The sequence below is a fragment of the Amphibalanus amphitrite genome, unplaced genomic scaffold (assembly GCF_019059575.1).
Source record: "Amphibalanus amphitrite isolate SeventyFive unplaced genomic scaffold, NRLGWU_Aamphi_draft 001234F_arrow, whole genome shotgun sequence".
NCBI lineage: Eukaryota > Metazoa > Arthropoda > Thecostraca > Balanomorpha > Balanidae > Amphibalanus > Amphibalanus amphitrite.
This window is the reverse complement of record NW_024882727.1, coordinates 67136-82828: the sequence shown is the minus strand read 5'-3', so window position 1 is coordinate 82828 and position 15693 is coordinate 67136. Positions and strand designations below refer to the sequence as shown.

General features: G+C 44.8%; 1 protein-coding gene across 1 annotated transcript; it reads right to left on the bottom strand.

Annotated features, from left to right (window-relative positions):
• Positions 1-610: 610 nt before the first annotated feature.
• Positions 611-8422, bottom strand: LOC122371356 (protein LMBR1L-like). The gene is made up of 3 exons (XM_043347623.1): positions 7996-8422; positions 5264-6348; positions 611-3652 (listed from the first exon to the last, which is right to left on the bottom strand). Exons 2-3 carry the CDS (start codon positions 6320-6322, stop codon positions 3026-3028), a joined length of 1686 nt encoding a protein of 561 aa, XP_043203558.1. The 5' UTR covers positions 6323-6348; positions 7996-8422; the 3' UTR covers positions 611-3025.
• Positions 8423-15693: the final 7271 nt, after the last annotated feature.

Sequence of the window (15693 nt, the reverse complement as noted above, 5' to 3'; positions counted from 1 at the left end):
CCATGCATACATTGCATACATTATCCACTTGAAGACAAGTCTTGTGACAAGTGAGTGTCATAAAATGATGCCTATTACTTTAATCAAACCTCTGCTGCCGCTTAACACATTAGGTTAATTTTTAACTTCAATGTTGAATGTTAAAATTTTGATCCGTTTTGATCCGGGTTCAACCTTCAATTCCCAAATCCGGCCCGCCCATATCCGTTCTTATTTAACAAATTTAGAATCCAATCCTATCCGGTCCGCGGATTTATCCGTGGATAACGGATTTATCCGGCCCATGAAGTGCTCTACTGCATCTTTTTAGGTTCCTCTATTCGACTTCCTGCAGGTCTAAAGCAAAAAGCTATAGATGAAGCTTCGCGTTCGTGGATCGAGCAAAAACCGTCCCAAGCGGGTGTGCTATGTCCAATGCATGTTGTTCCTGTATGCGTTGTATCGTATATGCGTTGTATGTATGCGTTATATCGTATATATGCGTATATTTATACACACTGCGTTGTATAATAGCATCTTAAGTCTTCCACATAAGGCGTGGCGATTACGACTAACTCCGATATGTGTTTAGCATTACACAATGACGTCATTTATTAACCAAAAACTCCAGTACGACAAACGGACGGCTGTATTGACCACGGTTCGGCGAACAACGTACGGAAGAGCGCTCTCCTGAGACGGCCGACATCAAACACCAGTGACTTCATCACGGTGACGTCAGGATACAGTGACGACATATGTACGCACAGATTACGTCATATGCACGCACAGGAGACAGCAACGCAATGACATCAAAATGACCTCATATCTACTCGGCCTGACATCATTCAATGACGTCACATGTGCGCACAGTATCGTCATGGTGCAATTACGTCACATCCACGCAATGTGACGTCATATGTACGGCCAAAGAACTACAGCGCAGACAGTGACGTAACAACGCACGTACAGCGGGTGTCACATGACATGAACGTGATATGACTCAATATCAATCGGGCACAATATGATGCCACAAGACCAATCTGGTACAATCTATTGAAAATACCATAATGCCATACGCATTACGATACGGATCGCTGATGTGACACGGTGGCATTGTGCGAGGTCAGGTGAATTTAGAGAAATCCAAAGGATGCCGTCAAAACTACCTCCGGTTTGACTCTGGTTGAAACGCGACTTTCGGTCAATGCCCGATATGACAACCCGATATGTTGACAGCCACAAGCATTCTCCATGTTATCCCGGTGTGCTACACACTGTCTTCACATACATAGCAAAGCGGGCGAATTGACAAGCAATGAACAAAATATACGCAATTTCGCACACAGACTAGACCAACTTATGACACCACCAGATGCAATGACAGACTGATCGCGCTGGTGGCACGTGCTAATATGGTAGCAGTGCTCGAGCATTAGCAGCACCACACTTGTGTCAAAATTATCACTGGCCATCGATTAGAACTAGCGCGCTAGTTATTATTCACAAGACTGTAATATCTGTTAGCTAAGCCATACGGTTATCTGCCACTGTGGTCTTCAAACTGACAAACGACACAGCCGAACTGTGGTTCTCAAACCCAAGCGCCTGCCATGTGATGAATGATGCTTATGAGGATACCCCATGAATAAATATGCAAAACTACGCCAGCCAATGTGCGATGACAATATCTTACGCTAATCCAGCGAACATTCACCATCACACAAGAAACACAGTGAAAAAAAACGCGCAAATCTTAGCCTATGTACAAAATGGCACCACAAAGCGCGGGAAATCCCCCAGCTTTCTGGCCGATATTTCCCCGCAATTGCGGATACCCTAAAAGCGTCGGACTAGCCCTTAGTATTACGTCTTTGTCGGTAGAATATATGCGAGACAAGTTTGTGCAGGATGTGACTCAAAATGGCGGCCATTATGACTCAAAATGGCGGCCATTATGACACAAAATGGCGGCCAAACGTTAGCCATCATGGCCGTACAAAATGGCGGCCAATTTGACAAATCGAGCGAAATACCCGAGCGTGAAAAATGCCCGGCACGTGCATGTTTCAATCTACAGCTAGCATGCAACATTGAAACAAACAGCAAGACAAAACCGTCACAGTAACACGAAAGACAACGAATATCGACTTGGTAATTTCAGTTACATATATCTTAAAATGAACATGATATTGTGTATGCGTGGAAAATGATGTGGTTAAAATATGAAATGATATTGCCACTTAATGCTGCTAATACCAATAAACATTTTCGCTCATGCTGTTCTTCTTAACCTACAAATATCTTTACTTAAGCGATGCTTATGACACGTTTACCTACCCAAGCGACATATTCCAAATTTACATTACACTAACCAAAATGAGCACTTAGCTTTCCCACATTGAGCCAAAAAACGTGACATCTCACAAGAACCCATATTCAATCCTTGTACGCCCCTTTCCTTCTTGTGCTTTCTTTTGAGTCGCACGGGTGATTTTCACTTGACTATTTACTTCTCTTTGAATTTCAATAAAGCAATACTCAAACTTGGCCATAATTTTGATAATTGCTCTCAAATGCTGCTGACGACCGATGGCACCATTTTACTTCCCTCTCTCTCCCGCTATCCGATCTCATCTCAGTACTTCACCTCGGCTCTTAACTCTTTCCGTTACTCCTTTTAAACTGTCATTTCTCCAGAGTCTGCTACCTACATCTTATGCAACCACGTCCTCTAATGCGCAGCCTTTGACTGTGCGAGTGATGGTATAAAAAAGAGAGATCAAGCGACTTAGCTGAATCAGCCTTAGAGCGTTCTAAGGATCTGCTCTGAGCCAACTCTCGGCAGAAGCTACTCTTTTCAGGCACCCAACGGCAGAACAGCTGTTGCCTCCTACGTTTTCTGATGACTATCGGTATGTCTGTCTCTATCTCTTATTCTCTCATCTATCTATCTGCCTCTCCTAATCATTTGCATTATCTTCCTTGTGTTGGTTGCACCTCAATCTTATGCATACTCCCGTCTCACGTTTAGTTAGTTCCTACTTCACTCCTGCTTATTCCCCTTCTGCGGACTCCCCACTGTACTTCCTACCGGACTCCCCACTGTACTTCCTACCGGACTCCCCACTGTACTTCCTACCGGACTCCCCACTGTACTTCCTACCGGACTCCCCACCACAGGACTCCCCATTCCACTCCCCACCCCATTTCCCACATCACCCCCAAGCAGAAGCGCTTGAACCGCCCCTCCTCTCGCCTGAAGACTCCTCCTTACCGCTCTCAAACGCCCCAACAACGCCTGCCGCATAGCCGCGGTAAACTTTGTCACCAACCCTAATGCTGATCCCACCGCAAACACTACATTATAGAACAAAACCACATTGAAATCCCCCAGCCATCTGACCTTGCCATAGTGACCCAGAAGATCGAAGTTGGTGATACCTAGTGTTCTCATCAAAAGCGGCAGAGCGGAAGATATGACCAACACTACCGCACAGTTTGCAATCAGCGATGGGATCGAGGTGTCCCCCGGTGAGGGACGAAGTCGGTAGAGAGCGGGAAGTGAGTAAAATCCGACGAGTGATGTGAGGAGGAAATAGAAGATGAGGACGATCTCCAACGCCGCGCCGATCGGGCCGAGTGCCGAGAGCGAGGTGATCCCCAGAGTGACCTGTGAAAAAGGGGGGAGGATGTTAATAAAGCAGGGGGGAGGATGTTAGTAAAGCAGGGGGTAGGATGTTAGTAAAGCAAGGGGAGGATGTTAGTAAAGCGCGAAGTCTTCGAGATGTCTATGGATGAAGAGTGGTTTACAAAGAAGGCAAGTAATATTTAGGAGACATGAAACCATCACACGCTTAGGGTTGATGTCCGGAGTGACTTATGAAGGAGGAAAGGATGATGTCAGATCGGTCTTCATGGGAGACTGGGCAACAATGCACGTTAAAACTTATTAGCGAGGCGATTTTCAGAGTGAGCTGAATAAGAGATAGATTATTAGATCGGTCGCTAGAGACAGGGATGCATAGCGACGAGGGGTCAAGGGACACATGAACCACTACAGAATCACACAAACTAATAGCTGAGAGGGGAGTGATGCCATTTTCCTGTAAGGGGGAAGCTGAGATGTCATTAACGACTCAAGAAGTGACGGAAAATGGGAAGCACGCTAAAACCTGAGAGCGAGGTGAGTTCCGGAGTGCCTGTAGCTCAGCGTGCCGTAATAAGGTTATATATTAAACGTCCAGGTGAACACAAATTTGCGACACAACTAGTCAATCAGTCAGTCTGATAGGTATTCACCAGCAGCAGAATCCGCACATGAGGACCGTGACTTAATGCAAGGACCAATGGGCCAACGTCCCAATAGAATACTCGGGATGTCGGGATGCCAGTTTGGTGTAATGGAGGACCGTGGATCGCGCCGGGTTTAATTCTCACCGGTACTGACCTTGCGACAAATTAGACAGTCTGACCGCTACCGCATGCGGCCACAGACAGACCACCGCAGAAACAGTACACACACACCTGTGTGTTTACAGTATTGGTGATGAGGGTGACGACACATATGTGTGAACTGCTGACGACACATCTTCTGGTGGCGGCACAGCTGTGTCCAGTTACGCGACTGTGGTAAGTGGTAGGTAAGTGCGACAAATAATCATCGGAACGATAGATATGGGGAGTGAGGACTCGATCAGGCTAAAAGGATGTGGTTACGACGAGATAGCGGCACTAGGTGTGCTAGATATGTCGGCGATATCATGCGGTAGGATAAAATTGAATAAATGTGCCCAAGGTACTGCTGTGCGGTAAGTCAGTGATAATCGGAACATCCTGAGTGGTGAACAGAACAAGCAACGTGAAAAGCTAAGCACTAAGTGCTACAAAGATGTGTCTATGATAGTGCATAAAGTGAGAAAGCGCATGATAGATAAACAGATAAAAGCCTTTCAGTTTTGAGTGAAGAAGGAACAAGCGTCATTGTAAACCCTTCAAGTACCCACGTGCAAAGTGAAACCCCCAATGGTTTGTACACTACAGTCACATATCAGGGCATCAGACTGATAACTTTGCAGGCAATCATCAACAACAGGGTCATTCACAGTCGATTCAGCGAAAGTTATAAACGCCAAAAGCACAGACGAATGTTACAGTAAGATCGGACATATACCCGCAGCATAGCTATTCGAGACAATTAGCATCTTTCAACATTATCGGCAAAATTGAAATCACCCCAAAATTACCGGGAATCGAACCTTCGACTTCCCGCTTACTGACTCACCTGTTGCGTGCTGAGCGGCAGCGCCTTGACACCGATGAGCAGCTCCAAGGCGTTTCTCAGCACCATGAACTCCGCCGCAGCCGTCAGGGTGAGCAGCATCAGCATCACCAGAGGGTAGCCGAGGTTCCTCTGCAAGGGTGACGCCTTGCGCCTCCTCTCCAGCCTCTCCAACTCTCCGCGAACTTCCTCCAGGCGTGTCGCAACCGCTTCAGCACTTTCTTCATACGGCGCACGTGCTAGTCTTTCGGGGCCACCTCCGGTTCGCGCTGCGACTCTTCGCGTCAGCGCATCTGCTTCGAGTCTTGCAGCGGCACATCGCTCCTCGATGTCATCCATGAGATGCGGGCGCACGATTAACCTCCCCACGAGATCAAAAAGCCGCGCGAATCCAAGAGGCGTGCAGAGAAGGAGGCAGAGCACTCCGAAGCATGATATCCAGGAGTAGAGCAACGGTAGGTGGTTCGTCCAGACGTTCTGCAAGCTCTTACGGCCGCTCTCCCCATCGAGGAATGCCGACAGGACGTAGGCTATGCCGACGACAAGAACAGCCAGTAGGCAGAGAACGACGAACGTTTCATACACCCGTGAAGCAAGTCCTTTGCGCGCTCCAGCAAATCCTTCCGACTCGGTGAAGAGATAGGCGAATGGCAGAAGCACGAACAGCGAGAGATTAGACAGTAGAAAGATGTACTTCCAGATGCCTTGAATCAGCGAACTGTTGAGCCATCGCACGTAGTAAGAGTCCGGGTAGTGCAGCAGCACCTCATTCGCCGCAATCGAAATCGGTAGCAGTAGAGCCGCTCCTGCGGCCAGAGCTAGCGAGAACGTACACAGCAGGAGCGCAGTTCTGTTCACAGTCGCCTCCTCGTCATCTCTCGGCGAAAACTCCACTTGCTCCCGACGAGCGTACCTCTGTACCGCGGCATGTGCGATCACCAAGAGCAGGAGAAAGAGCAGGAAGGTAACGACGTACTCTCGTACCAGGGAGTGAAAGGCTCTCTGCCAGGGATCTCCGTCAGTCAGCGCTTCAGGCGGCTCGTCAGCACCAGAGAGGTCCATGGTGGGTCTTCAGCCAGCAGGTGGACCTGTGGAAGGGGAGAGAAATGTCAGTGGTGCTACTGCTTCAGTCTGACTTTCCTCAGCAAAGTTGGAAGGCACTGGGGGTGTGGAAGAAAATAGCATGTTATATTAGTTAAATGGAGTGATTGCTTCAGTTTACTGACTTTGGTAAAACCAAGCAAATGCCTACTCACTTTCTGCAACAGTAATTCAGCTGGTGGGGATGTAGGGAGGGAAGAAAGGTCACATGAGGGGTCACTGCTTCAGTCTACTGACTTCTTACAGCAAAGGTGGAAAGCGGTGAGGCTGAATGGAACAAAATAATAACAAAATAGGGAAGGGGAATGTTGGGAACCAGGGTTTATGAGTGGGCAAGGGAAAAGAATATGATAGGAATTAGGAATAGTTAAATAAAACTGGGGAACTGTTGGGAACTGGGGGTTACGTGTGGTGGGAGAGAAAGAACATAAGACAAGTTAGAGCCTAACTTAAGCTAATGATTTTGCCAGTATTTGCTCAGAAAAGGTCTGATCTACAATTGTGGCACCATTGATACCACTATGCAACAGCAAAACTGTAGGTTGTAGGTTGTAGGTTTATAGGTTGTAGGTTTATAGGTTGTAGGTTTATAGGTTGTAGGTTTATAGGTTGTAGGTTAAGTTAGGTTGTAGGTTTGTAGGTTTTAGGTTGTAGGTTGTAGGATGGTAGGTTGTAAATTTGTAGGCTGTAGGTTGGTAGGTTGTAAGTAAGTAGCCAGGTAAGGTTAGGTCAGGTTTGATTGTTTTTTTTTCTTGCATTTGCTTCACTTGTATCATATCTGGATTCAGGATGTCAAAATAGCGTTAGAATGAATGTTCAAAATTTGTCTGAAAAGTCAATTGGACTCTTTCTGAACATTAACCCAATTTGCCTAGGTTTTAGGTTTATTTTTAGGTTAACGGTCTTTGCATCAGGCCTTAGGCAAGCACAGGGCACCCTGTCGCTTTACAGTTCACTCTAGTGTATCACTACACTCTTAGTCTTAAGATGTTGCTAAAGCACCTTCTGGTCTGGCTGATAAGAACGTTCGCCTACACTGCAGTTTATTGTACGCTGTATAATATGTATGGGCAGCATATGTTTGCCTTTTTAAGTGTCTTATTATTACGGTATTTACATCACTTTCATACCACAATGGAAATGCTTGTTTTTATGACCCCAGAGTTTACCCATTCAATGTGTCTAATGCTGGCTGAAGTGTGGGTATTAGTAGAGCAGACGTACGTCACACAAAGGTTTTCCAACCAAGGAGAGGCGCCATACCCGGAAGTGCTTCTTTCTAGGAAAACCTTAACAAACCTAACCTAACCTGACCTAACTTCGCCTACAACCTACAAACCTACAGTGCCTCTCTTTGGTTGGAAAACCTTCGTGTGACGTCTGCTCTACTAATGCCGAAGTGTGGTGGCGGGTGGATGCGACGGTAAATCTTGCATAGGAGCTTTGATATTTGTCTATGCCACAAATAAGTATCAGATATGCAGTCAGGTCAAAATATACCCCCTGATATGATTTTCATAACCACTTTTACATCCAGACCTAGTGTATAGTGTATACAAACACCGATGGATTCTCAGTCTGGCCTATTTAATGCCCAGGGGCCCTTATCCCACAGCAAGCAATTAAACACTTACCATTCATTTGACAGAAACCAAACCAATAACCTTAACTTTCGAATTATCTTCCTCTAACTTTGTGCAGGTTCAGGAAACAAGCACAATTCGTACGAATCAATCGCTCGTGTCGACTATCCACCGACAACTCAAATCCCTCAATGAACAGCAAAGCAATTCGACAACTGACACGAAAGAGCAAACAAAATAGTTGGCAGTCTTCTTATTTGTGTTCAGGTTTTCACGTAAAACCTGCGCGTCTAAACTTACATGAATCAGCGTACAGGGACCCGCAGTTGCTACTGTACACATTGACATATATCAATATTACCAATTTAGAATTGCGCTATTATTTGCTAAGTGCTGGCCATTGGAGAAAAGAAATGTAGCGCAAAGTATGGAGGAATAACACATGTTTGCTCCTAGCACGTATGTTTTGTATAATTCCTCTTACCGCAACAGATATTCTTCCAAAACTACAATCGTGCTATTTTTCCGCTCCGGTTGCCTCCCCAGAGCCCGTCCTTGGTATCGCCTATAGCTTCCGTTCCCGCTACGTGAATGAAAGTCACGTGACTACTACAGGTTTGCACTCAGTACTAACACACCTAGCCCGAGGGCCGGTCCGTAGCGGGGAGGGGTAGAACGCCTGAGCTCCAGCGCAGTGGAGGTGGTGGTGGCCCGTATCATAAAGAGGCAACCGTAGCAGAACTACAATTGCCGCAGTATAAGATTATGATCAAGCTTTCTTTAAATGTATTGATTGACAAGAAAGTGCAATGTTTATCCGATATAATAAAACGGTGTCCAAGGCCTTGGAAGAACTATAAAACATATTCAGCTACGTATAAATTTGTGATACAGGCCATGACCTTGCCTCCGGGGAGGACCGCTCAGGAAGCCACATACCGAACGAATCGAGGCCTCGCAGCGCGGCGGCAGAGGAGGTGGATAAACCATCGCCAGATCTTTCGATTACTTATGTTTCCAGAAGAAGGAGGGGGGGGGGGGGGTGGAGGGGGGCTATTTTCAACCCACTCACCAATCCTTTCCTTATTGACTTATAGCTTAGCGAAAAATGCAACACAATGGTGGCCGTCACGAGATATAGCGAAGAGTGCCTCAGCCACACCGGTTTTGAGTAAACTTTGAGCATTCGAATTCAGGCCAGTGATCCTGAAGCATTATTTTATTTTTGTCGTGCATAAGCTGGGATGACGTGGTCCAAGTTAATCGAAGAAACGGTTTTAGTTTCAGAACATTTATGAGGCTAGTCGCGCCAAATAGTATACGTTTGTTGTAAAATGTCAAATAGAATGTTGACGTGCTATCCAGATGATGGAATTTATTTGACACAAGAAGTCAAAAAGTGGCATCGTTAGTCATCCTGCATACCTATAAATCAATTCGTCACCTTGGTTCGAGCTCAATAGTTCTTTTCGCGGATGATCGGTTTCGTTTTCTTTTATTTGGGGGGGGGGGACAGTTTATGAGCCAGTAACCACCCTCCCCAGCCCCCCAAACAACAATTGTTGACAAATACTGTGATGGCCTAAAAAATGCCCTCAATTGTGTAACGTAGGGAAGAATGAGGTAAGTTGAGCCGCTTTTGTTTTTCGTAAGCTACAGGCTAACTTACTGATCATTTTTCTGCGTTTACGGGTTGGACGGACAGAGTGGTCATTGCGCATGTAATGGTGGCCAGAAATGTTTCATACCGCTTATTTTTGTACTGAAAGGCGTCAAAAATCATCTTGCACGTTGCTCATCTTACCCCATGGGCGGGGTAAGTTGAGACACGTCGTGGGGAAAGTTGAGCATGGATGGAAAAAGCGAACCTCTTCTTTTCCCGGGCGCGGCGAAGAGTGGGCTCTTTTATTTACTCCATGGCATACATACTTATGGCAAGGTTTTTTCCTCCATCAAAAAGTGACTGTTTTAAGCCTTCGAATAACTCGTCAAGTTTTCTATCACGGAAGAAAGCATTTTATCCTTCAGATAATCTGCAAATCACTTACAACTTGTGTAATCAACAAAGAAAAACAATTTCCTACCATTTTTATTCAGCAGAAACAAGCGCAGCTCAGTTTGGTTTTCGACAGCGGAGACAACAATGGTTTATCCGGCTCATCTTCCCCCAGGTGAAAATGGCTCAGTCTTGCCCGACCAGTGGCCATTTTCGATTAATGACACCCGCTAAGGAAAATAACCATGCACCGCAGATAACAACCATCTCATTTTAAAGGCAAAACATGTCTTAGTTATCAGGGGCGATACCACATGTTACCGGGTGCTGAGCGTGAGAACGTTGCCGTCTCACGTGAAAGACTGCAGCATCGTAAGCGAACGGCACATGGAGCTCGGCATTTGGGGCTCGCAACCTTGATTCGTTAAAGTTATTTGTCTGTTCATTATAAAAGCTGTCAAATTTGCCGTATCATTAAATTTTTATTGAGTTTGTATTTCACACTTATCTAAAATGAACAATTTTGTCACTGGCTTCTTTTATGAATGGAATTGGATGGTCGCATGAATGAACGAATGAATAGCTCCATTTGAGCATCAGCTGAAATCAATCCTAAAATTTAATCTACCAGTCTGCAACGAAAAGGTTTAAAAACCAGTGCAAGTTAGGTGCAGTTTCTAATCTATGCCGTTTTTTATTAAGTGTCTCATAGTTCCTTCTTAATCATGAGCCGCTTCTCTCACGATTCATTTTATGTGGTGCTTACATTGTTCAAGAAGTTATATTATTCGAGCTCGTTGGTCTTAAAAAACTGCTATCGAAGTAAATTAAAGTGTTTCGGGCTTCGGCACTTAAAAAGCAATCGATATACCCTCACCTATTTAGGCATTTCTTTTCAGCGTCTTACATATAGCGGAGGGGCGTAGAAACCCTCAGCCATTCGGCCCTTGATAAAAAGAGCCAGAGCTTCGCTGAAAAATAAAAAAGAGCGTGCTGCTCGTGACGAGAGAAATCCGATGAATTGAGGGTCCTGGTCATCGCTGACGAGAAAAAGCCAATTATTTTTATGTCCTGGTCAATGCTGAGATCCTAGGTCACTGGTTGACCTCCCAGATCAGGTTAATAACCCAAAAGCACGGAAAATTGGTTCCTGCTAGAATTTCTACGAGGGAAGTTTGCTGGGACTTGGCTTGCTTCTGACTCCGAATTTGCACTTGCTTTGATCAAAGATGATGTATCAAAGCATTTGGGGTAAGACGGGTCACGCCAGATCACCCATTAGGCGTTCTGCCGGCTATATAGAATGTTAACCAGCACTTACAGCCTTGCGACATATTGCATAGGCACTATAACTGATACCTAAGTATGCCTAGTTTTCAAATGCTAAAATGGGTGCTAAATTTCAAACCAACACTTCCTAAAAACCACAGTAAAAAGGTGTAAATTTATTGAAGTTAACCGAGATCATTTCAAGTAAATGACCTTAACCTGAGTTTCACGTGACCTTGGCACCCACAACAATTAATGAGACAAACATTAGATAGTATATTTCACATGTTGTCACGTTGCTAATCACGAAACGACTATGGAAACACACAGAAGATGTGCGCTGACTTTCAATTGCTATTCTGGCCTGACATGAGCTTGAGAAAAATAATCACAGGTTAAAGGTAATTTGGTTCAGGGATTTAAAATTCTCAGACAAGATGCAAAAATGATAAGGGCTATTTAATTTTCCGGAAAGTTGTAAAATTGAGTAACTCCAGGGCACCAAAGAATCGTCGCAATCCTTCGCTTTGCCGCGATTTATTGGTGTAAAACAGCGGGCGCGGTCTACTTACCTCTACTTATATGTGTGGTGAGGGCTAATATTCATTTTATCTGTGTTGATGAATGTGTAACAATTTCTATATGATCTGAGACCAGTCCATATGAGTATGTTTTTCTCACGGACAATAACAATGTAGAAAACAATGCGAATAAAACCAAACGTTTCGGGCAACAACGTGCCTTCGTCAGTGGAGAAAAATGAGTGTATAGGTTTAACATCGATGAGAACTAAATGCGGCACCGTCTCGGTCTGGCCAGCCGGGTTGCCAATAAAATACACAAATGTTTATAAGCTTGCATGATGTGCTTAAAAAAACTGCTGAAAATATATCTTTAAAAAAATAAAGATAACTACTTCATCGATGTTATCGAAAGAAAACATGTATGCCTAATTACTTATTTCTTGCCACTGACGGAGGCCCTTTTTTGTGCGAAACGTCTGGTTTTATTCGTATTGTTATTGTATTGTCATTCCCTGTGAGAAAAAAAAGATAACTCTTCAGTTAGTAACCATTACAGCGAAACGGCTTATTGTAACACAATTCACTGTGTATACGAAACCTATAAGTCCCTAAAATAATTCTATTTACAACTTTTAAAAAGATACAGCTTATACAGCTTGGGCATACAATTTTTTTCTGCATTAAGATAATATTAATTTATTTCCACAGAATATGGTAAATTAGTGCTGCTGAAGTTCGCTTTCGAAGCGTCTCCTCCAGGCATTCCACAGCTCTCGTGCCATTTTGGATCACGGAACATGGCTGGGCGCAGGACAGGTCAGGTCGTCTGCGAGCTTGGACGGACCACGTGACCACCTCCTCCACTCCCCCTCACTCCCGTCCCCTTCCCCAGCAGGGCGTCCGATCTAACCGCGCCCCAGGCAGTCGGCTCGGTCCGACCCTCCCCATGGTCGAGCCACGGCCCGGTGCCGCCTGAGTTTGTGCCGGGTGCAAAACTGGAGCAATAACTAGCGCCGGAACTAGTAGTCAGCACGACCATCGTCAGATGGCAGGAGTAAATGGAATAAGCGGTTCCAGGTTTCAGAAGGAATGGGGCAGGAAAAAGCGCTGAAAACAATGTTTTGCTGATATAGCCATAAAAAGTTCACTGAATTAGGAGAGCAGCACATCAGTTTAAAGCCCTTCAGATGGTGGTTTTAATAAGCACACAATCATTTCCCAATTCGCCTCCAACGGTGTCACAGACAAAGAATAGGCTGAAATACTAGTGTGTACAGAAGCAACTGCGGGTCCCTGTACCCTCAGCGAGACATTCGCCATAGATGGCCTTGCATTCGCCAAATTGGTGCGCCACAGCGTCTCCACAAGCCGATCGGACAATCTTTGAACAGAATCATCAAATGCAACAGCTGCGCCATGAATGCCTTCAAAGCGCTTCCAAATGACAGCAAAAAATTTATGGAAAGGCATAATTTTATATAGTCCTATCCAAGGCCCTAAATACAGTCCTATCAATATAGTAAAGTAATCATGAATATACCTATCTAACTCTTGACCTAACCCACTACCTGGCCTACTGTTCTATACTACCAACCAAAAGAGCACGCTTTAGTTTATGAATTGATACGATATAGGTACGATATGCACGTACGTACTTGAAAGTACCGCGCAAAGTGACGGTGGATCGATCCATCAAGCCTGACCGAGGAAGGGCCTGCTTTAATTTGAAAGTCACGGAACCAATTGACCTGGAGAATGGACGAGAATGTCAATTGCTTCGGTGACTCAAATTTAGCAGGCCCTTCCTCGGTCAGGTCAGGCTTGTCTTGTACATACATATACCTATTACGGCCCGTTTTTAAAACTCCTCCGGGTATTCATATTCATTATGAATACCGTATGAATACCGTATAGGTGAAAGATCATTAGGTATACCTAATATACAACAACGTAGGTATTGATAGATCCTCAACTCCATGTATCCATGAAAATTAGGGGAAGTTGGGGCAATGCCGGAGTTGGGGCAAAGCCGAAATTCGAGATATTTCGAAAACCGTAAGACATGGATGCCACCTGTCAGTGGTGCTCTGAAGCTTAAGTGACTACAATTATCGCATGTTTGTTACGAGTCGTCATTCGGAATACTTCGACTGTGAGGGCGCCAAGAGCGTTTTCAAGGTACGTTTCCCTTGTACTACATGCGCCTTTGAAGCTGCATTTCTTACTCATTATGCTACCGTTTGTCTGGCCAATTCGGTCAAGTAATCTTTAGCATGTCTTTGCATAAGTATGCTGCCTATTTGAAATTTATACAGCACGTTGAATAGTTATGGGCCTGCAAATGAAAGTATGGCAGGCTGGGGTAATGCCGAAAACGTGTGATTACGCACGTGTTAAAAGCACGCTACGTGGACTTTACTGCTGTAGAATAGCAACGCGTATTTTTAGTCACACAAATTACACTTTCAACCGACACAACGGCCTGTTACCTATAAGGAATGATTTACCTGGCATGTTCTTATTATATCACACAATTATAACTTCCAGTGTGCACCGCGTCCTCAAGCTCTTAAAACGCGTGTCAGCTTTGATCAATTCTGGATAAAGTTTGAGATAAAATGGCAAAACATCAATGTCGGCATTCCCCGTAGATCATTTCTCCCATTTTCGGCTTTCCCCGCAGTCCGGGGCAACGCCGAAAAAGTCACTTCTTTGATATTTTTAGTTTGTGCGCTTAACGGTATGCGAATTCATCAAATGCGCCTGGTATGTTTGAAAGGCAAAAGACTGGCCTCTCGAATGACGCCAACAAGAATAGCTTATGTTGTCTACCTTGCGTGCTACGGGCGTCAGAAAAAAAGTCTTCGGCGTTCCCCCAACTTCCCCTACTTTAAAAAATATATCAAAACGCTCATTTCTAATAGGCATGTCTTTTGCATCGCCCTCGCCCTGCCCCGTCCCTTCATCCCCCCCCATGCTAAGCAGCTTTGACTGCGTGCAGGCAGCCATAGACCCCGAGTTGCCGCCCCCTCCCCCCCCCAAAAAAAAAACGCAAGTCTGGATCAGCCAGTGTGCGCAATGTCTCGATGAATATTGCTGTTTATCTCCACAGAATTATGAATGGCGTTCGTTTGAGTTCTCAAAACGATGTTTTGAAGTCTAAGCGATGTTTTGTTTTTGATCATCTATAATAACCTCTATGTTAGGTATCGATCACGTTTTGTTAGATACTAGTCCCGAACACGAAGGTTTAAACAGCATGTCATATTCACTGCCTGTCGTTCATTTTGGTAGTGTCAGGTCAGGGCACTGTTCCGGTCTTATCATCGAATTGTGTGAGGTTTGAGGCGTGGTTGGCGAATATTTACACGTGGTGTTCAACCTTTACCGGTTAGCCGCCATCTACAGAAGCAATAGGCATGCATTCATAGAGAAAGTAATTGAAATGGCGACAAACGGATAGCTTTTGAAATAAAAGGTGGGCAACATTAATACTGCTCACCTAAATCGGCCGCATTAATACCGACCGGCGAGGCGGCCCGCATTGATACAGTATTGGCCCGTATTAATACTGTAAAAACCCTTCTGTCAGTCAGTATTAAAACGGGACGGGCAGTATCAATACAGGCCAGAGGCACATATAAACGAGTGAAAACTGGATCAAAAGAAGCGTACTTTAGTAAGCCAGGGTTTCACAATCGCGAACAAATCTGCTTTTGCGGGCAGCAACCGTTTCTATTATTATTGAATTTGTATGTGACATAACGTTTCTTTGAGCATGATGAATATAAAAAATGTTAGGATTGACCTTCTCCTCATATTATTAGTGAAATTAATCGAAAGAAAGTCCATTCCTGGACTGGACTTTCTTTCGATTAATTTCACTAATGAGCATAAGGTCAATCCCGCCATTCTTATTGATAATATTGAATTCGTATAGACGAGAGCTCGGGTCTCTGT